General features: G+C 38.5%; 2 protein-coding genes across 5 annotated transcripts in view; one reads left to right on the top strand and one right to left on the bottom strand.

Moving 5' to 3' along the window:
* Positions 1-1,666: 1,666 nt before the first annotated feature.
* Positions 1,667-16,031, bottom strand: CEP55 (centrosomal protein 55). Its single transcript, XM_065671911.1, has 8 exons — positions 15,653-16,031; positions 14,290-14,574; positions 11,759-11,824; positions 11,043-11,184; positions 8,617-8,933; positions 6,704-6,775; positions 5,659-5,778; positions 1,667-4,096 (listed from the first exon to the last, which is right to left on the bottom strand). Exons 1-8 carry the CDS (start codon positions 15,833-15,835, stop codon positions 3,890-3,892), a joined length of 1,392 nt encoding a protein of 463 aa, XP_065527983.1. The 5' UTR covers positions 15,836-16,031; the 3' UTR covers positions 1,667-3,889.
* A 1,967-nt stretch (positions 16,032-17,998) lies between these two features.
* Positions 17,999-23,130, top strand: part of MYOF (myoferlin) — a 72,920-nt gene continuing 67,788 nt past the window's right edge. For 2 of the 4 annotated variants that reach the window (XM_065671913.1, XM_065671914.1), the window contains exon 1: positions 18,008-18,188. In XM_065671913.1, the coding sequence (XP_065527985.1) occupies positions 18,101-18,188 (88 nt within the window). In that variant the 5' untranslated portion in view covers positions 18,008-18,100. Of the gene's footprint in view, positions 18,189-21,519; positions 21,557-23,130 lie in introns of those variants that run through there. The other 2 variants (XM_065671916.1, XM_065671915.1) reach the window with 2 other exon arrangements.

The raw sequence follows: 23,130 nt of genomic DNA on the forward strand, positions 1-23,130 counted from the left end.
CTGGTGCAATTTTGAGCCTGTTACTCTTTTCACTGAGCATAGGAAGACTACTTCTTCCCTCTGTATGAAGCTTTGTTATTTTTCTTCATGGTCTTTTCTAGACTGCATAATCCTGATTCTTTCATGATTTTTCCAGACACCTGAAAGACTTCTACTACATTTACATTAGTTTGAATTGCTCTTGAAGTATAATAGTCAACATTGGATACAGTATTCCAGCTGTCTCATCTGGATTGAAAAGAAAATGAAAGCTTACGTGTAAAACATATGAGCCTGTTTATTCATCATGTTGTAAAACTTTTATTTCCTTACCTACCTTTTAAAATCCCACCTATGCTGCAGAATTCTCCAACACAATTGCTCACTCTGCCAACACAATCCTGCACTGTCCTTCCTTGGGAGATATGCAACTGCCTTGCTGCAGCTGGCTGCCTTGACAAAAACCCAAACACACCCCCATACTGACAACATGGCCATCTTTTTAACACCCAGAGAGACTTTGAGCAGGACCTTCCCTTACTGCAGGGTACGTAATTCTGCCACATTTTAGAAAAAGGAAAAGATTAGAGATGCTGTAAGTAGTATTCCAAGTTGCATAGTACCACTGTACATAATGCAGCTTGTGTTACTCTCTATACGGCATCTTTCTTGTGTGATAAAGATAATTTCTTATAATTTTTAAGGTAAAACCATAGCCACAGCTGTTATTGCAGTCTTTAACAGTTCAATCAGATTATGAGATATGGAAACTAACGGACAGGTTGATTGCCAGATTAAAGTAGAAATGGCCAGACCTCCTCTACTGCTACATTTTCACAGCTTGTAAACTTCCCCCCCTCTCTGCTTTGGAGATCCCACAAGACCAATATTACCCCTAGTTTTCTTGAAGGCACTGCACCATTTACATTAGCATTCTCTGCCAGGTAAACAGTGACATCCCATTGTCTCTAAATATTTGTGCTGTTCGGCGTGATTCTGTTACAGCATAACCAGCACTACACCTCCCTGCCACGTTATCTGCACAGTTAAACATAAGTGGTTTACTGTACAGTTTGCCTAACATCTGTAGTACAGTTATTGGCACATGGTAAATAACTGTGAAAAAATTATTATCGAAACCAAGAGCAAGAGAGAAAGCTGCACAAGCAAGCAAGTGATTAGAAGTTGATCCATTTGATGTAAGAAAAGTAAGAGCCATCACTCAGTAATTATTTCACAAGCAGCTCTCCTTGTGTAAAAAGTCAGTTGTTATGCAGAGTTGAGCTGTCTTTACAGCCACACCCATGGCATCAAACCCGTTTCACACTGGCTTGCTGTTTACAAAGAACACAGTACGTGAAAGCCAGGGTTTATAAATATGCTGGCACTGGTGAATACGTGCATTAATCCAGAAGCTTCCCCAGAACATCTTCAAATGATGCAGATTTCACAGAATTTCTGCCAGGTTGAGATTCAATTACTTGAAATGGACATAACTCAGAAAAAGACTCCTGAAATTATAAACACAAATGGCTTGCTTGAAATAACAGCATTTTTAAAATTACCTCCTGCCTTACAAAGAACTAAATTTGCAGCTAAATCCTAGCATTAAGATGAGCTCATTAGGCACAAACCTCTCTGTCCTACATATGACTAGAGAGAGGAGCAGCAGACCTTTAGCCCTTTGTATTGTTCATTTATTTTTAGGATAAAAAATAATTTTCAGTCCTAGAGAAAAAAACAGTGAAACGACCTGCATGCTTTCTGGAGTTTTATAGTTGGTTTTAGTCACATGTGACAACAATATTATTTGTGGTAATGCCTTCAAAATAGGTGTTCTGATGCACTAGAATGTCATATTGGTAATTTTCAATATGTACCACCCTGATGTCAAGCAAGGTTTTTCTGTGCTTAGGTCTAATATTTAGCAGGTAGGACTGAACTAAAGTTCAGAAGAGGTGCTGAAATGAACAAAACTTTTTAAAGGTTATCACATTATCAACTTAATGATTGTCAGTCTACAGTACCTGTAATGAAAAAGTGGTTTATGCTACTGAAGACTGCTGGCCTGTAGCAGGAAAACTTATTTCATCTATAATACATAAAAGATCAGAATTTCCTTTTGCAGAAACTATGCCAAGTATGCAACTGGGAATAGAATGCCAGCAGATTGGTGTGTTCTTAAAAGACAACTAACTTAAACTTCCAAAAGTAGTTTAATTAGAGATTAAAAATATTAGGCTGCAAGAAAAAGCACCGTCATTATACAGAATTTAAAAAATATTTAAAATGAAAGACATGAAATTAAAACAATTTTCTTCACAGAAAAACCTTGAGATTCTGAAGTATAATGTCTTTTTTACTCATATAGTTCATCATATCTTTGGTCAAAAAGCTGTAGCTACAATTGAGCAAAATTGTCAAACACAAACATTAGCCTGAGACATGGTTAGTGAAATTGAAAAGTGGATAGATAGTGGCTAATACAATAGATTTGGCAAACACATTTCTGATATCAAGCTAATAGCTTTTAACATTTTCTTTCTCAGGAACACTAGATTTAATTGATAATAACATCACTTGATATTATAATAGTTACTGAAAACAACCTGGAAGACAATCACATTTAAGAATAATGTTTAACCATCAGAGATCAGGGTGAACATAATGGGGTAAATGCACACAGCTTTGCAGCAAAATGTGATGGAAAAAGCTGATACTACCTAGCAATCACAATCAGTGTGGCAGAGATAGACCTGGGGAATTTCAGTCCTCAGCAAACCATAAAAGTGCAAAAGAAGCAAATTTCTCTTAACTAGTGTATCTTTGTAAAATTTCTTCACTTTAATTTTTGTGGAAGGAACTGCTTGTTGGACTTAACTACGGATGCAAGGAGTAAAATGCTTGCAACAGATCCTGGTTTACAGTACGTGCTAAAGGAAGATAACACTGTGATTGCAAATCTACAAAGGATTTTTTTTCCCCCGTTTCTAATTTGTTGCAAGAATTTATTGCTGACTTGTTTTCTGTATTAATAACAAAATACAGCGACAGTTCAAATCCATTAGAGCAATCTATTAAAAACTGCCCTTTTGAACTGGGATATTTGTCAAATGTAACTGATGGAATAACTGACATTTCCAAACTTTAACCTCTAAAATGCAGAAATGCAAGCAAGTTTACTTCAGTATAATTCTACACCCAAACTTCAAAAGTGGTGTCTGACATTGTTTAAAATACAAACTTTTTCCAGTACCAAAAAGGTTTGTACTTGCTATGAATTTGGTTTTCCCAATGGCATTTTTATTTTTTGAGAAGAACTTAAACCTTGGTCAGCATTTTTATACGAGCTCCGAGTTTTAATGTATCAAGATGGTGATACATTACACATATATGATCCCTATATAATTACACATAATACATACACTACACACATGCACATACCCCCTGTATACATAAATATATATATATATATATATATCACCATGAGGGCCAAAAATCTTCTGCAGCTATTACTGTCAGTTAAGGTACAAGCACAGTCATCAGGAATCACCAGCCAAGAACTGGATATGCCAAATATTAAAATAAAGCCTGACACAATAGGTGTGCTTTTACTGCTCCCATTTTTAATAGTGCAAAAAACATAAGTCAGTAGTTTGCTATTTGAAGATATTCCTCATTCTAAAAATATTTCCATTGGCAACCAAATATGCAGTAGCTATTTTTTTGCAAAAACAGTCATGTGAGGCTAAATAAATTACTATGATGTTTTTGTGGAACCGTCTTATAAAACTAGTAGTCCTTTATATAAGCTTAGGCAAAAAAAAAAAAAGCTTTAAAAAGATCTTTTGCCTTTGTAGAAGAGGACATGGGCTGTGTATAAAGCAAATATAGTAAGTCTATTTGGAACTCAAGCTGTACAAAAGTCAATATGTGCTAGTAATTCTCTATGTTGACTTGTTGGATATTGCATTTTACACCTGGGACACTCGAGAAAACTTTCATCAAGAAGGCTGGAATGTTTTGGAGAAGGACTTCCATCATACACGGTCAGCTTCTCTTCAAATGCAACTTGCAAGTCTTCTTGCAGTTCCATAAGTCCAGATTCATGGAGTTTCTGGAAAAGAAGATTTAGTGTAAGGTTGAGGCATGCATGCACTGATCAGTTATTAAGGTTTGATGGCACATAAGCCTTGTGTGTATTACAGCACTAAGGGTAGAATTTTAAAGATGGCTGAATGCAGTGACAATACTTGTGCTAAAAACAGAAGGCCTGTTCTACAATTCTACCACATTTAGATTAGATTGCAGCTAGCTTTTCTGCAGGCTATTTAAGACAGGTTTTCCCACAATGTCTGACTGGAAATTCTTCCCCAGCCATCTTCCTACCTGCTCACACACTATGTTCCCTTAATAAAATGATGCCTCGATCACCTCTACATAGGATACTACCTAATTACCTTCCCCAAAACTCTACTGTAATTTCAGTTCTCCTTCTGATCTCATGTGTGAAGTTCTTGTCATGAACTCTGTCCCTAACTGCAAAAGGCACCTAATTGTCCATTTGACAGCTGCTCCTCCAGCTTCTTAGCACAGAGGAACTCAAAGATGTAACTTCCCTGCTCTGCCCAAACTTTTGTTCTACTCCCAACAGACAAGTCTTCCAGTGGTCTACCCAGGCAGCTGCAGCAGCGAATGCCATCTTAGCAAGTGGGGCTCTCCCAGGGGCAACACATGTTAAAGTGGTGTGAAGTGAGTGAAGAACATCAGAATCTCCGGATTCATTCCATTCCCTTCCTCTTTTGAGAAAATACTTCCAAGTTGCCTACAACTAGAAGGGAAAGCAGTCTGGCAGAGTTGCAGAAGAAATCGTCTTATGCAACACATTAGGAACTTTTGCCTTTATTGTTTTTGTAAAAATCACAGTGGCCCCAGACCTGATCTAATGAGGGACATGGGCTCCATTTTGAAGCTCATTTAAATCTAGAACTGCAGTTTTGATGATCTTATTCAGCTATCACCTAATCTTACAAGGTTAGGCAATCCTGGATACAGCAGAGCAAAACAGATCAATGGCTTGCTTAATACTTAATCTTTCCCTATAAATTTCTCCATTAACTTTAAGGTTCAAGTCTAGGTGGCTTTCTTGGGCTTATATAATAAGCAGCAAACAAACTACAGTCCTCACAATACAACAAATGTCTTTATTCATTGTAGTAGGGAGCTTGTCTTTTTGGACATGAAAGCCCCACGTTTTAATGGCCCACCCATCCTGCATCAGATGGTGGTGGGGAGGAATTCAACTTCTATGTTTCTGGATTCCATCCTATTCACCAGCAGCAAGACTGAATAGAAGCATAATGCAGCTTTGCCATTGTACAACAGACAAAACTAGATAACACATTGTGATACAAAACACAGTTACTTTCCCCGCTCAGGAGCCTGACTATTCTGCATCTGCTGTACTAGGTCTGCACGCATGCTGTAAAGAAAAATGATGCCTAGCTAGCTGACATAGGGTTCTGCGTCTTGCGACACACACCTAAAGGATGTAAGGACCTGTAGGGAATATTTGATGACATGAATAGAAGACTCACTACACTTGAAGTAAGATGTGAAAAGATGCACATTTATGCAAAATCCCTGACTAAATTCACCTGCAAGTTATTCAGTACATACCAGAGGTTCCAGACGGGCTATTTGCTCCCTAGCCTCGCGCAGTTCCTTAAGGACTTCGTTTAACTGATGCTGCAAGTTCTGCTGATCTAGATGTTTATTCTCAAAGTCTGTGGTGCATATCTGGATCAGGCAACCCCCAGAATAAAAAGTAAAGAATTAAGGTCACAATTATTAAGAACTGGGGGAAGGGGTGTCCCCTTCTATATATTTAAAGAAAGTTTTATTCTGCAGTCATATCTTATAATGTAATTTTAGAAAAAAAGTAAATAAGTCCCGTGTTGCTTTCACTACAGTGAAATTCATACATGCCCAATTATGAAAATCTTCTCCCCTAACAGAGATGGAATTTGAAGTTATTTTGGGTGGAACACACTTCAAGCTGTCTTGCAATTTTAAGCTGAGCATTTTACAGAAAATCATATGTGTAAGTTCTCATTAAAAATGAGAGTTTCTACTCCAGGATCTTTCTTGTATCAAGATAATTTGGACAGGAACTATGAGTAATACTGTACACCCAAGCCTAGAAAATAAATGAAACTTCACCCCCCCCTCCCCCCCCCAACATCAGTTAGAGGTAAGAATGTACTTGGAAAAAAATAGAGAATATGAAAAATACAGCAATGCAATTATTTATATAACTTTCTAAGAGTATATTACAAAACTTCAATAAGCTGATTGGTTTTAGCATGTTTTCCATACCTAATCTAAGGCTGTACAGTTGACAAGTGATTGTGGAGAAAACATAGAATCATAGAATAATTAGGGTTGGAAAAGAGCTTAATATCATCTAGTTCCAACCCCCTACCATGGGCAGGGACACCACACACTAAACCATGTCACCCAACACTTCGACCTGTAAAAGGTTATAGGTCTTTGTCTTGACATGTCAATTTTTGGAAGCATCAAGAGATTACTAGGCATGAATATTCAACTCTGAGTATTACTTTATTTAATATATTAATCATTCTTAAATTTGAAGTTAGTCTAGAAAGCCCTTGTGTATAATACAAATTAAGTATCAGCATCTCAGCATGTAATTGGGTACCTGTTGTTCCAACAAAGCTATCCTACTGTGTTCCTCCTGCTGTTTGAGCAATACTTTACGAAGAAGTTGCACCTAACAAGGAAGAGAAACGTTTTTAACAAAATTCCATATACAACAGTTAAGAAGCTTAACAAATAATGACTCTAAAATGGGGTGGAAGTAAACTTTTATATTCCGACACCAACAAAAAATGTATGCCTGGTATGCAACAGAGAAACCAAATTCAAATGTCTGTACTTCCCTGGGGTTTTCCCCAGGGAAACATTATTATTGCACTGAGGAAACAAAAACCTTAACTTTCTTAGGCAATTGCCTAACACAGACAAAAAATGTGCACGCAAAACTGTATTTGTGCTAACACACCATGATCTTAATAAAAACCAAGCAATGCTGGTTTTTTTTCATAGAAAAAGTTCAGGACTCAGGAAGTGCTATAGTATAATGGATTATGTAAATGTATACAATAAAATATCCTCCATTAACAGCAGGTAGCAACTTTTATAGTGAATGCTGTTGTTCAGCTAAAAAAAAAACAAACCAAAACCACAACCCAACAAAAACCACCCAACCCCCCTCCCCAAAAAAACCCTTTTAATCATTATTAACCAGAGAGAAGCAGCCTGTTTTGAGACCTAAACTGTTGCTCCAGGCACCAAAGTAGGCTATGAGAATTTTATTCTTATATTTATTCTCAGCTCTGTATTGCTTTGTTATTGACCCCAAACTTCTCCAAGCAGTAAGTCTATCTTATTTGGATGCCCTGAGGACAGTCCTTCAAGGAGGGCTTTCCAGTTTCTTTTCAGCAGACGTGCAGTCATGATTTTGTGTTTGAAAGAAGAAACAATAGATTTATTTTGTTAGTAACACCATGCTTATAGGAATATTCCAAAACACCAGACACCACTGTACCACTGTAACTCTCCATACGGGGGAAGCGGCAAAGTCCTCATATTCCAAACAAAAGGAAGGAAGCACTGAATATTTTTAAATACAAACATCAGCACATATGTCTTCTCCCACTTCTTATCAAACAGAGATGTCAAATTCATTGAGCTCAAAAAGAGAAGGAAGGAAGGAAGAATCAAGAAGAATTTTTTTTAACTTAAGTCATCACAGTACTCTCTGGAACAATTAGAATCTGATGCAAAAGCCGCAGAACAAATCTGGCAACAGCATAAACCACAGGTATTGAGCAGCCTGACGGGCACTCCTTAGCTTTATAACTATAGAACTCTGCTCAGTGGTTTCTACCATAGCTGTTTTCAAGACAGAAACAACTTAAGGTCCATCCCTTCCTTTGCTTATCTGGCCCTTGCTTTCTAGTACTCAGGTGTGCCTGTATAGTTATTATGCATGGTATTATATAGAGAATCAAATGCAGGAACTCATCTGAATGGAAACACAAACAAACCAAAGCCCCCAGCTGCACAGCCATGGTCGTTGGCTGGAGGCACTATCCAGGGCCATAGCTGCTCATCCAGGAAGTAAAACTACAAGGCCACATGTGCATTGCAGCAGCCAGGAGACAGCACATATCAGTGATACTCCACAGTTCGGACTGCATGATAACGTAGCCTGTACAGACTTGAATTTTTATCTTTCCTTTTTCTTCACCCTGAGGATGAACTAGATTAGAATAAATTATTCTCTTGCTTCTCCCTCTTGTGTCCCACAAGACCAGGGAAATAAGTGAACAAGTAAGTGAAGTTTCCTTGTTTAAACAACAAACAAGAGCTTGATTTTGATGCAAACCAATATATTAAAGAATTCAGTTTTAAGAGAAGGACCTAAGTCTAGCAATACATAAAGAACAGTCCCCAGGGTGAGGAATGGTCCATTCTGATTCAGTATGACTTTTCAGCTCGCTTGATGCTTTGCAGATGGATCCTAAACTTCCAAATGCATCCACCTACCTGACATAAAAGATCTTCAGACTTTTTCTTTTCTTCTCTGAGCTGCCGTTTAATAGCTTCATTTTCTTGTTTTAATCTCTGCACTTTCTCGTCTTTCATTTTATTTTCATTTTCTAGAGTCTTGGTTGCAGCAGCCTGCTGTGACTGCAATAAGGCATTTAAACTCATTATTTCTCGTTGTGTTTCTTCATACTTCTTCTTGAATTTGTTAAGTTCAGATCTTAGCTGGGTTACAGTGCATCTTTCAGTCTCGAGATCAGTCCTAGCAGTTAGTAGCAGCTGGTCATAATATTTTTGCTTTTCCTCTTGTAGATGACCTTAAAGAGTCAGAAATAATTGGGATAGTAATGTGGGGGGAAAAAACCCAAAACAAACCACACCTTAAAAATCAGAATACCAAATCCTTGACAGTATTTTAAGACATAATGATAGAAATCGACATTCTAAGCCATCACACAGCTCAGATTAGTACCAAACTTTAGCTAAAACAACTTTCAGTAAAGCCTCCTTCCCAATATAGTTACTTGTAAACTGCAGCTTGGCTTGTGTATAGTATTATTCTGTGCTACAGCTTCCTTCACTAGCCCTTATAGCAGCAATACAGCCTTTGCCCTTACTATACAAGTTCCATGTACTACATGTAGTTCTTATATGGCCTCATGCATAACACAGAGGCATGGGAATCAAAGCCCAAAGACACCAGATTCTCCCTTCCAGATCTAAATCTCCTTAACCAAGGTTCTGGCACTACTCCCTCCCCAGATATCCTGGGAGCTGACGGGCTGTATTTCACCACTGTTGACCAAAGCCAGACAATCCATTATCTTTTGCAGACTATCTTCTTCAAATTGTATGCCATTATTTACTTCTAAACTGCAAATAGAAAGGACTAGGATTCTTTTATTTAAAAAAGCCTGCTTCATGATTAGTGACTGCTACTTCAACCAGAGTTTGAAAAAAATTCTGCCTATTGGCCCAAGAGAAGTTTAGCAAATGGGGGAGGGGGGGGAAAAAATAAAGCAAACAAAGAGGCAATCTGTAGAAATTCAGTGGTAATACAAAATACACCTGGAAGCAGAACAGGGAATGCAGAATTTCACAGGCTTTGCTGACTTTGGCACTGCAAATTTCTTGACTTTGTTACTTTTCCTATTGAAGGCTTCACCTCCTTCTTCAAAGTGTAATTTACAAGGAAGAGTTTCTTGCTTGACTATTCTTCCTCCCCTTGACTGCAAACTAGGCCTTACCTTCTTATTAGCAATACTGCTTTATAGGGTGGCAAGATCCTCAGGTACACACAGAGTTTTTTCTAAGGAAAAACTTGCCATATCTACTTTGAATTTGTACAGCTAAGTTCTTGGAAACCTGTATTTTTGCTACTGTTTAGCTGATTGAAGAGAGGAACTTTTTTTACTCCTAGCCTCCTGGCTGTTCTGGTGACAAAACTGACGGCAATAATTCTGAGCTACATTTCCTGGTGAGCTACTGCAGTCTGCCTCCCTCTAAAATACTGTTCATGGATTTCTAAACAGCACCAAAACAAGATTATGGTATTTTACTGCTTTCCATAAAGATTCAAGCAGTAATACAGAAACCAAGCCACTGCACTTCAGTTACTAAGTGGCAAGTACCTGTGGGCATACTCTTGCTCCAGGTAAGACAAGGGGGGCACAAAATCACAAATGATGCTAATTCTAGTGAATTTACCTTGCAGGTCAGTTGCAGCACATACAAAATTAAGAATTTGATAATAGGAAAAGCAAGCCAAATCCTTCTGGTTCTTTTGTTCAACGCGATTTTAATATTATTCCACATGCTAGTCAAGCACAAAATCAATCTGAATGTGGTACTGAGAGGGTGCTCATTATTGAGGAGCTGCATAGCACAGAAGTGAAGTAGAGGTGGCCAGATTTATATTGCAAAACACTCCTCTGGATAGCTGCCAAAACCTATGACAGGTTTTCATGCTCTGTAACAACTGTTCGGATGAGTGAAGAACGTGGCAGTCTTGAGTCATTTTTATAATATTTATCTTGAAACAAGTAAATTTAAAAAACCTGATCCACACCTAGCTAATAAATCCTTAATGCACCCATTATGTAGGTTGAAAGTGTACTTTGAAGGATGTGAGACACATATATATTTGCCTCCACACTTTCCACAAACAGAAAGGCTGCTAATAGAGTGTCAAGGCTGCTAAAAACCATCTCTGAAGTAGATAAGAACATGAAATACTGTTGATCAAGTAACAGAGCTAGATAACAGGAAGCAAAGAAATTTTACTTAGCCAAGTTTTACCATTAAACAACAATGTTGAGAAGAAAGTCTTGATTTTGTTTTATTGTGCTATAATTTGTTTTCAGAAAACTTACTCTATAGGTAACTATGGTTTGGGTCACTTCTGGAAAAAAAAGTAAAGTCAATACCTTCAGAACTGAATTCTTTAGATTGTTGTTGGCTATCTATTTCTGACTTCTGTTCAAGTTCAAAGATCTTTCCAAGCAGGCCCCTGACATATGCTTCACGTTGTTGGTCATACAGTAGCCACTGTTGGTTTTTCTCAAGTGCCTTCATGAAAAGAAACAGAAGAACAATGAAAAAGCCTCTGGTAATTTATCAGATTTCAAAAGTATTAGTCTTATTTCTTAGTATTAAAGTTACATATTATACAGGTAAAAAAGATAAGCTAGTTAATTCTGCTGCAAAATGCAGTAATCTTCTCTGTGCAACGATTACAGCACATCTTCATTTGGAAAGATAAGTCAGGTTTCTGAGCATAAGTTAAAATTGCAGCAATTATTAAATACTGACTGGCTTACTTGGAAAGGGGAAATGACTTAAAAATGAAGATTTCATGAGTTAAGCCCAGATTATGAAAAATTAACCTTTCATCCTTAAATATAAAATAAATACAAAATAATATATCTTGAAAGTGGAATAAAATAAAAAAGTATCATTGCAATTGTAAGTTTGCAAGAACAAGGACATGGATTCTACATCTGGTTAAATCACAGAATTGTTCCATTTGGAAAGGACTACTCTGAGTTCCCATACTACCTAAAACCATATATGGTGATAGTTGGCATTCTTATGCATCTTGATGCAGATGATTTATACTTGCAGTGTTGTACAGGAAACTTACATCTTTCAGTTGTTTTTCAACTTCATGAAGATTAGTTGGTGATCCAGTGCTGTTTGTTACAGCTTCCTGCAGTCAAAGAGCAACCCATTAGTGTTCTTTAAAATGGATGGCTGAAAAAGTAAAGCTAGTCCTGTATCACCGAATCACAGAATGGTTAGGGTTGGAAAGCACCTTAAGATCATCTAGTTCCAACCCCCCCGCCATGGGCAGGGACACCTCACACTAAACCATCCCACCCAAGGCTCTGTCCAACCTGGCCTTGAACACTGCCAGGGATGGAACATTTACCACTTCTTTGGGCAACCTGTTCCTGTGTCTCACCACCCTCACAGTAAAGAACTTCTTCCTTATATCCAATCTAAACTTCTCCTGTTTATGTTTTAACCCATTACCCCTTGTTCTGTCTCTACAGTGCCTAATGAAGTCCCTCTCCAGCATCCTTGTAGGCCCCCTTCAGATATGGAAGGCTGCTATGAGGTCAATAACTATTAATTTCACACAAATAGCAGAAGTTTAAGGATTTTTTTTTTTTTTTTAAAGAGGATCTAGGTTATGGAGAAAATAATTTCATATATTTAAAATAAAGTCTCCTGCTAGATACAGGACAAAGATTTACATTTAATTTATTCCATAACTCTGCAACTCATAGTTACAATAAAACTAAGAAGGCTGTCATGTGTTTTTTTTTTCCTGAACTGCTATCTTGGAAGACCTGAAGGGTGCAGGAGAGCTGAAAAATGAAGATATTTAGGGTATTATTTAAATAAATATAAAAGGCATTTGTTATTTTTCATATCCTCATACCTGTTACCAGTTTGACAATAAGCCAGACCCACAGGATTGTTGGGGAAAGCTGGAGCCTGGGACAACTTCAACAGTAAGATTATGTTTCTGGGAAACCAAGCAAGCCTGTCTGAAACCACAAGGACATACTGACTGATTTTCTGAGACTGATCCATAGCAGAGTGCTTGACGTATGAGGTGGAGTTCTTTAGACCCATCTAAAGCTAGAGAGCAGTTAAACAGTTACACTGCTTTCATAGTCTGACATGTTTATTCACTGCATGCTAGAAAGTTTTTCTGAAATCGTGTAGAAATAAGGGGACTTTAAGGAGAGGAAAAAAAAAAAAAAGTAGATTACTTCCCTAATCCAAGCTACATTTTCTCAAAATTTTCCTGTGATTTCTTTTAACATAATTTACAAGGTTTATAACTGAAAAAAATACAGAAGTTTGAATGCAGTCATTAAACGTCAGCACTTCCTAATCAAAATAGGATTGAGAGACACTACAATTACTTAGCTTCCTATTTCCATGAAAATTAAAATTCTGCCTCAGTGAAAACTCTCAAAATTGCATCATAAACCTGTTATTTCGATTTCAGGGTATCCCTGCTGCTCAGGTGCCACCTAGCAGTTTCAAGCGGCATTGCTAGACTTTCAAGTATTCCAAGTCTTCCAGTCAAAACATCAGTAACATTTAGCTGTCCTCTGTTGATAAATCAATTAAAAAACTTAAACGAAAATTCTGACTTTAAGCTAAAAGCTATTCTGGTAGTTCATTGACAAAACTATCGTGGAAATCTCTTGAAAATCAACATTTTAAATTCTCTACCAAAGTTCAACTTTTGATATTGAAAATAACCACATTGCATTGAAGTGGTATTTTCCAAGATTCTGCATTATTAGAAGTGACACAGATAGGTATTATCATTGAAAATTAGTAGTTTAAGATATTTTGCTATGTATTTGGCTAGAGCTGATTTTCTAGAAATTACCCGATTTCCATGCAGAGCACAGAGAACCAGCACCATCTGCTGGAAAAGACTTAAAGGCACTTGTTTTTAGGTACTGACTTCTCTGTGCCCCTTGATGAGATACCAGTACTTTTTCTCTGGAACATTAGGACAAGCAGGAGTGGAAAAAACAACTATAGAAAAGTAAAAGCACTTGTAAAAGCTGCCAAGTGCCTGGCACCATGCTTATTAACCACTTTAAATGAGAGGAGCAACTCATTAGTCATCTTCTGTCACATTGATTTACTATGTGTGATGTCATGTAGGGTACAGACAACTAGTTTTAACAACTAAGGAGCAAATGAGGAGTCATAAGAGCAGGGAAAAAGATATTCTCATGGCTGAAACTGAATAGGTGAGTAAATCAGTTTGTCCTTGTTAATGCCCTATGTTCCTGTTACTGCTGCCTTTTCAGCGTGTTTAATTACTGAGCATACAAATCCGAGAAGAGCACAATATCTGCTTAAGCAACAGTGGATCATTACATGTGTCATACCACTTACATGTGAGCTTGAAAAGGGACACTATAGTACAGCATTAGAGAATTCCCTCCCCAGCTGCGTTGCCTGAAATCATGCTCCCTGACCTTCATATATCCTTCAGTCTGGATAGCAGCTATCGTCAAGAATATTTCAGCATGCAACACAACTCGATTGAAAATCCATCCAAAATTTTATAACCAAAATTTTATATTGGTGCTTAGTGGGCACAAATTCCAATGTTTCTTCAATGCTTACCTGAGATGCTTGAGAAGTACCAGTTCTGTTTTCAAGCTCAGAACATTTTGCAGTAGCAGCGGCTAAATTACATGTTAACCGGTTCATTTCTTCTGATAGAGAACAAATTAACTGATCTTGCCTTTCTGCTTCCTTTGTTTTTTCCTCTAGTTGACTTTGTAATAAGGAGACTTCACGATTCTTGTTTTTGGACTTAAGCCTGTCTTTCAGGTTTTGGATTTCTTTGTCCTTCTCTCCAAGAAGATGGTTGTGTTTTTCTTTTTCTTTTTCAAGGGAAAGTATTTTCTAATGAAACAGAATTAAAAGTGACACAAATAAGTGTCAGTCTATGCAACAAATGCATTAGCAAGTTTACAGTAGTTTGAGAAGATACTCACTTTGAAAGGTTCTCTCTTAGCCTTTAATTAGCTGAGAATATTACTTCTTATTCAAAACAGACAACATTACAGTGGTCATCTGAAATATTTCAAGTGATAGTAAAAGCAGTCTGAGGTAGATGAAACAAGGAAAGAATGCAAAGAACCAAATTTCAGACTTGTTAGGTACCGAGTTTTGTATATGAACACAGATCACTGAAGTCTATGAACCTGAAAACACAAGCAGTACAAGAACTGTAAAACACATCCAGTTAGCTGGTTGGTGATGTTTCTTAGCACTGTTTGGCTCATCATTAGCTTTTGAGAAGCAGCAGACCTTCTTGCAAACTAAATGTCAGCAAATGAAGTTACAAAAGTGCTCAGCGTTTGAATCTGCATTCAGCAGAAGGATTCTGTTTTCCAAGTTATCTGGCCCTTCAGTTTCAAAATGTGCTTTAGAAGACATTTTCAACAGGCACTCTCTTTTCAGTAGACCTCCAGCACAGGTAATTATTACACAGCATTAGCATGGCATTTGAGATGCCCTGGGGCACTCTTTAAGCTTCTGTGTCTTAGTTTCAGTCCTTTAAGATGTAATAGAAGAATGTGGTGAACTGATTGCAGTTTTATTTGCCTATAGCTGACAGAGAACATAGCTCAAGCAAATACTTTGCACCTTTTTGCATGTGTCCTAGGCAACTGTTTGCAAACATAATGCACTTTGTAGGTAGTGCTCAAAATGATTCTCTGAGACCAGGTGTTCTGAACAGCTGGACATGTAAGGACAGGCCTTAATGGAACTCTGGCCTCAAGCCTTTGTATTTAACAGCCTTGTCAGATGACTGTAATTTTATTAGTTCAGTCATCATTGAAAAATACCAAGCTAAACCAGCATTGACATCAAAGTAAACTAAGTTTTAGATCGGCATCTTGCTTAAAGCGGGACACGCTCAGACTAATGTGAGCCGCACATCACAAAAGCTACTTCAAGTCAAACATCACCTCACCTCCAGGAGCATGCTCCTTTCCGGATCAGTTATTCTGCCTTTCCCTTTAACGATTTCCTCCATCGATTTCCTTAGAGCAGCGTTCTCCTGCTTGCACTTCTCGAGCTCACCCTCACCTCTAGAGCTACCCGACTTCAAGCCCCACTTCCCAACTATTATATCCTTGGCGGTCTTGGAGTTCATCTTTGAGCACCTACAGGAAACAAGCGTTACGGGGTGGCAGCCCTTTCCGCGGACAGGACGTGACACCCGGCGTGGGTCTGAGCACGCACGGGCCCGCGGACCAGCTGGGTCCCGGCGGAGAACGGGACTTCCACCCGGCGGCGGCCGCTCCGGCCTAGCCCCGTTTCCGGGAGTTTGAATCCCGCGGCTACCAGCATCGTCATTTCCGCCCAGGCCGCCGCACACGGGAGGCGAGAGCTACGGCATCTCCGATGGGCCAAATGTATGAGGGTTGGGTTGAAGAACGTTTCCGCCACGACAAGGACGGGAAGGGTCCGGGAGACCGGGCATGGATGGGGCATGAGTTGTTTGACATTGGGTGCTCGTTGCCTGGTGCTGTTGGGTTCCTCGGGGATCTGGAGAGGAGGCCCATGACTCGACTGGCCAATGCTATGGGCCTGCCTTCTCTCCGCCTCCGTTCTCTGTGCCGGCGCACGTGGTGATGGGTTTGCTTTTCCTCTGAGGGGCCATAGTCAGTTTTCCTTCGGAGCGGGTTTCCATGCCGTCGGTAAAGGGCAGCTGTAGAAGAAGGGGTGGTAGCAGATGAGCGCCCCCTCCCCGTGTTGGCTGCCGGTGGGTGGCTTGCCCTGCCACGGGTGTTCAGTGTACTGGCTGTTGGGGCAGGAAGGCCAGTGGCACTGGGTGCCAGGGGCAGACAGTCTCCCAGTGCTGTGTCTTCTGTCTTTATATTCATGCCTTCCTGAACGTGTTGAATTTAGATAGATACCAAGAACCTCTCCTATGAGGAAGGGCTGAGAGAATTGGGGTTGTTCAGCCTGAAGAAAAGGCAGCTCTGGGTCAACCTTAGAGCAGCCTTCCAGTTCATAAAGAGGGCCTATAAGATGGAGATTTTTTTTTTTTTTTTTTTTTTTTTTTGCAGGGCTTGTTGCAGCAAGACAAGGGGTGATGGTTTTAAACCAAAAGAGGGGAGATTCGGGCTGGATGTGAGGAAAAAATTCTTTACAGTGAGGCTGGTAAAATACCGGCACTGGTTGCCCAGGTTGGGGGTGGATGTGCTGTCCCTAGAGACATTCAAGGCCAGGCTGGATGTGGTTCTGAGCAACCTGATCTAGTTGAAGATGTCCCTGCTCATTGCAGGGCGGTTGAACTAGATGAGCTCTGAGGCTCCCTTCCAACCCAAACTGTTCCATAATTCTGTTTTTCTTCCCCAGCTACCAAAAATCTAATCCTTTTAGAAAGGAAGCAAGGTCTATCTTGGCTTCAGAAGTATGAAGCTGGATATTTCTCATGTGACTATATAAAAATTAGGCTGAACTTTCTGCATATGACTCGTGTTGCTCCATCTTGCTGGCTTTCTGTCTCATCTCTACTTAAAAACATATCTTGCAGTGGTATGCACTTGCATCTGGTCCACAGCTGTCAAGCTTGAACATGGGCTCGCTTAGAGCAAAGAATTCTTGTACTTACCATATAAGTTTTGCCTAGTTTAATTTCAGTGGAGTCCATGGCATGTGTTTATGTTAAAATATTTATAGGCATCCAAACAATAGAGGGTCTTTTCACTTTATTTTCGCACATATTTCCTCAATTCCGTTTCATTTCTACTTAAGCGTATGTATCTTAAAATCTCGAGATCTATGCAGAGCCTGTGTTTGTTCTGTGTAAAACGTCGTCATCCCAGAGTGCAACTGAAGGGGGAGCACTTAAACTATCTTTAAGACACTAGGTATCTCGTGATGCTAGACTGACACGGGGCAAGCTAGAAACATTTACAAACAATGACGTTGTAAAAATAAAGAGGGAAAAAAAATTATAAGATATGCTGAAATGTAATACCTTGGTGTACCAAGAGGCAGATGTGATGTATCTTGAGTACTGGATTTGTGCTTAATGTACATGTTGCTTTATGCTTGTTCTTGCCTTGGTTACTTGCGAGACTGATAATGCAGCTTAAGAATAAAAGTAGCAAAAAAATTGCCTACGCTTGTTTTTGCATTTGCTTTTCTGTTGCCAGATTTCATTAGTGAGTGCTGGTTTTGTGCAGCAGCGCAGAACTTGGTGTCAGTTTACAGGTACTGGGTTTTTTTCATAGCCTTGGGTAGCTAGTCTGTCATAGGTCCACCCCTAGATTTTCTTTACTGTGAAACAGCTATTCCGTGCCTCCTCTTCCTGCTAGCGTTCCAGTCCAGAAGTTAAGCAGCTTGAAACTTAAGACTTCCTTGAATTTCCTTCGTAACAATCAACATTTAGTCAAGACTGGAAACAATGCTTCGGGTGATTGTGGAATCTGCTACCAATATCCCTAAAACTAAGTTTGGGAAACCAGATCCTATTGTTTCTGTTATTTTTAAAGGTAAGAAAAACTGTCATAAATGTATTGAGGGAGGAGGTTTCCTGAAGGAGCATGCCCTATGTGAGTATTTGAAAATCTGTGGAAAGATGTTTTCCTGAAGTTACATCTGATATAAATTTAGGGAAGACTTTTAATTAGGGAGACAAGAGTTACCTGAACAAAGTTTGAACTGGGTGGAGTGCATTGGTCTTTCTGGCAAGCAGTGCTTTTGTTTCAGGATCCACATTTTACAAGCTTTTGCAAAGGCTTAGCCCTTTGCTTTAAAAAAAAGCAAATCTAATTGCATAAATAAATCGTATTTTAATTCTGGTATTGAAGGCTGCCTTGTTTTCCACCTGAAAAATCATTCCTCAGTCTTGATTACTTTGCAGAGCCACTGCTCATTGTTACACCAGTTTTTATTGTGACTGGTTTCTTGTTATTACCAGCCTGTTGAAAAAACAGTAATATCAGTACTGAAGGTGTTTGGGTTTATGGTTTCTCTTTTTTGTTTTTACAAAGTGGATTGCACTTTAAATTTTTGCCTGATGACATTATGTAAAATAAAGATGTAGGAAGGAAACCACATTTTACACTTTCATTGCTCATCAAGTACATATAGGAGAAGGATAAAACTGTATGATAAAATCAGCATTTATATGTGAAGCCAGTTATATTTTACAGTATATTTTATCTGTTGCCATCATTTGCTTACTTGGTTAGAATAAAGGAACTTGATTTCAAATGCTGGTTTATCTTTAAGATGCAGAAACCTCCCAGCAGTTTCGAATCATGTAATGCATTAAACCAAACTGTAACAAAGAGTCATCTTAATTCCTGGTGACTTGGTTTCTTAACTGTGCACTCAGATTGAAATAGTGTTTCCTGAAGTATGAAGAATCATTGTGGGGGTTTGTTACTTTTAGAAACCAAATCTGAAATCATGACATTTTGCTGGAGGCTGGAAAAGGACGAAGCAGTGCACATCCAGTATGTTCCAAAATGAAGAGGTTTTGGATACTTTATTTCAGCGTCACAAAGATGTGATGTCATTCCATTTCCTCTCTTTTCCTCCTCTTTTTCGAGTTTGTTTCACCCCCACTGTGTTAGGGCAAGTGGCAGAGCCAGTCTCAGTAGTTTTTGGAGCTTGCTAATTCTTAAAATACTGTTTTATTTGCCATGCAGAAAGTACTGTTGGTGGAGTTCTGTAATTTCTCTGGTTTGTTTTGTTTGTTTCTGCTGCTTCTTAAGCATTTATACTCCCTTTTCAGTTCCTTGTCTTTCTCTTGGTTTCCTGTCACAGTTTTACCTTTCTGTGTTACCTCTGTTCCTGCAGTTTCATGCTCCAGAGTTGTTTTTGTCCTAAGTGTCTGTTTAATTTGTCCTTGTAACCTTCTATTCCTGCTGTGTGCTCCAATGGAATTCAGTTTTACCTAGTAAATACAAGTTACAGATTTATGTTTTTTCTTTTGCATTGTTGGATTTGTTTCTTAGACTTCAGTTATCCAGACACAGGAACTGGGCAACAGACTGATGGAATGAGTTTATCCTTTATTTATGTGCTATAACTGGGATTTTTAATGTTCATAAATATGCTTAACCATTGTCTTAAATGCAGCTTCATAACTGTGACAGTTTTTTAGTAGGATATTTAATTTCTCATTATAACTGCCACTTCTTTTTATGTGGTTTTACTACATACCAACAGTCTGATTTTTTTGCCTTTGTCCAGAGTGATTCAAGGGGGGCAGAAAATACTGGGGTTTTGCCAACTATTGAGCAGCTCTGATTGGAGTGGAATACCTGGTTGCCAGGTGCAAGGATGTAGGGTCATATCTGAAATATGTTGAACTTGTGGCTTTTTATAAATGTTTTTTATATACAGCTTCTTCCCCCTCACCCTGTTAGTGTGTAGAGATGGAAAACCTGTCTTTATTTTGGAGAAGGTGTGTGTCAAAAGGCAGCAGTCTTTCACAGTTGTCAATACCCACTGTAGCTGCTGGGGGGACATAAAAAATGCAACTGGGAGTTTATTATCCAGACTGGGGAAAACTCAGGCATTTTCAGTACTTTGGGCATAGCCTTGAATACATTTTTATGTTCTTATTTGACTGGAGTATTCTTGGAGAAGTCTTGGAGAACAGCACACAATTGGCAGAAAATTGCTGTGGAAGTTGACATTTTATTAAACAGTGTTTTGCTTGTTGGCTTTTCCACACTATAACTTGCATAGCTTTTGCTGATGTCAGCTTCAGTAATTTTATGACTTCAGTGAAAACGCACAGTATCCCTCAGGATTAGGCATTTACAGCTGAAGGCCATGATTCTACAACTATTAGTACGTAAATTACTCGGCATTTTAACACATATACGTTAGTATAGTTTCATCTATGTATAGAATAGACTTAATCAAGTTCGTGTAATTCAGCTAGTTATAGACTGTACAGTCAGTACAATTAGTACAGTGACATGTATTAGGTACATACTAACAGGCAATAGCTGTTTCTGTGGTGGTATCATATTTACAATAGAGGGGGTTTGTGCAAGCAGTTGACTTATTTTTTTCACACATTTGCAGTCCATTGGGATGGACCTTTTATTTACTTTAAGAACAACTCACTGTTCAAAGAGAACTACACCCTGAGAGTAAACAAGTATTGCTGTCTGGAAGTGGAGGCTGGAACTACAGAATTCACAGCTCGCCGTCACTCTAAGTGAGACAAATTAATATGAAAAACTGTTGCCATTTGTTGAAGTGGCACTAAGTGGTAATGATTAAACCAGTACAATTCTTTGGGTTTGTTGGATATAGCGAACTGGAGGAAAATGTGTCAGATTCTTGTCTTTAGGTGTGAAAAATGACAGTTGCTTATACGTGCAGTCAGTACAAGGGCATTTAGTGCTTTCAGCATTCCTTTTGACTGCCGCATTCAGCTTTATGCATTAAAAAATGATGTGAAATTGCATTCTGTTTGATTGGGCCAACTTGAATAAAATCTCTTTTCCCATTTGTGCTTAATCTCAAAGCTTTCCAGCAGACCAGCAGTAGTGCATTGCTGTATTAATTTATATTTCAGGATGTGAAAGGAAAGCGTATTAGAGTGTAGTTATTCCCTAAATTTATGTTTTCTGTTTTGCAGAGAATTAAATTACCCTAACTTTAATTTCCTGGGTTTTGGAGGTCTGCCCGTTTGATCCTGCAGTTGCTGCCCCTGTGCAGTCTTAATTCTTCAGTCATAGAAGTTTTACAGAAATCTTAGTGAGCTGAAATGTGATGTTTCTCTTTAATATTAGGCTCAAGACTGTTCCGAAAGCTAATATTTGCTTCTCCTATTGGCCATCTGCTGCAATTGATAAAAATGTTAGGATGAAAGGAAAAAAGCTAAGATGTAAGCATTGGTTGTTTTGCAGTACTGTAATTAATAATGGAACAATTATTATTTAAACAGTTCATCTTGAATGACTTGTTAACACTGTCATCTCATTGACCATCACTAAGTTCTTATTGCATTTATTTCCAGTTGAGATTATTAAATGATATGTGATGCTATAATGCCTCTATCAAGATAAAGCAAGTAATGATTACTTTTACAGTACCAATATTACTGTAGCTAGCTTTTAAAGAAACAAGTATATAGAGTGTCCTACCTGTACACATTATCATTTCTTACTCTTATTTCTTGGTAGGACCAAGCTAAAAACGATGACCGGCCCTATTTTACAGTTTATTCTGATGTGATTTACAGTCTTGGCTACTATACCTGGTTTCATTAGCAATAGATGAAGGCAGCCTGAGGACCTGAAACTTGTGTGAGCTACTGGAATAACTGGGCGGTCCATCTTACCCTGCTTGACAAAGATTTTTTTTGGTGGGAAGAAGAAAGTTCTTTGCCAGCAGTTTAAACAAGCAAACAAACAAAAACCCATGGTGTGTTAAAACAACGGTAAAGAGTGTAATTAAAAATGTCAGTAAAGTGAAGAAAATACGTGTTTGAGGATTGTGACACTGACTAAATTACAACTAAACCACAATGTAAGCTGCGTTTTCCAGTGTTTTTCATCCAACTTGCCCACAAATGCAGAACACAAACAGTTTTTTCTTAGTATAATCTAGACTATGCATATTTTAGTGGAATCTTAAATCTTACTCTTGTTTTTATGAAAATTAATAGTCTGGAGTGAAAAATTTTACTCCTTGTCTTGACTGTTGCTCAAGTCAGAGCTTTCCTTACCGTACAAAGTTACATTTGAGCTTAGGCAGGGTTCACAGCATCACTAATTCCATCAGGATCAGGTCTGTGGCTTGCTATCTCCTTTACAAACAGCTGCAACTGTTTGTTTTTTCACCACCACGTTTTTTCCCCAACTCACAGCTCCTATTTGTAAGGGAATTTGTAGTATCAGTGCCAAACCCCAGATATTCTGGGTTATTAGGGTTTGAAAAATGCTTTGTCTCCTATTAGGTGAAGTTCAATTTCTATTACTAGACGTTAATTGGTTCTTTGTTCCGCAAAATGGGTCCACAGCATGGTATGTTATGAAAGCCTTTTCCTTTGTGGTACAATATGAGTCAATATCCTGTATAAATTGTAGACAATTCCTGTTACAGAAGTGTGAGTCAGTTCTCGCAATTTGCAGTATGGGATGACATTTCTTCTTCCAGTACATCCCACTCTCGTCCAATAAAAAGAACCACCACAGTCTGCTGCTTGAATAGTGTGTATGTGAACTTGCCCATGCGGCGTGTCTTTACTCTTGCATCCCAGGTCTTTGCAACGTTTTCCCTACACAGTATAGCCATAATTTGCAAATCATTAAACTCCTATTACCTTTACTGTAGTCCTTAAATATAAGAAGTGTGTCTGAAATTTAGCTGCCTTGTGCTGGCTGAGCATTTTATAGATCAGCATTAGTTTACTGACTGTACTTAAATATACTCATATTTGCAATTTGTGTTTAGAGA

Source organism: Lathamus discolor, chromosome 3 (genome assembly GCF_037157495.1).
Source record: "Lathamus discolor isolate bLatDis1 chromosome 3, bLatDis1.hap1, whole genome shotgun sequence".
NCBI lineage: Eukaryota > Metazoa > Chordata > Aves > Psittaciformes > Psittacidae > Lathamus > Lathamus discolor.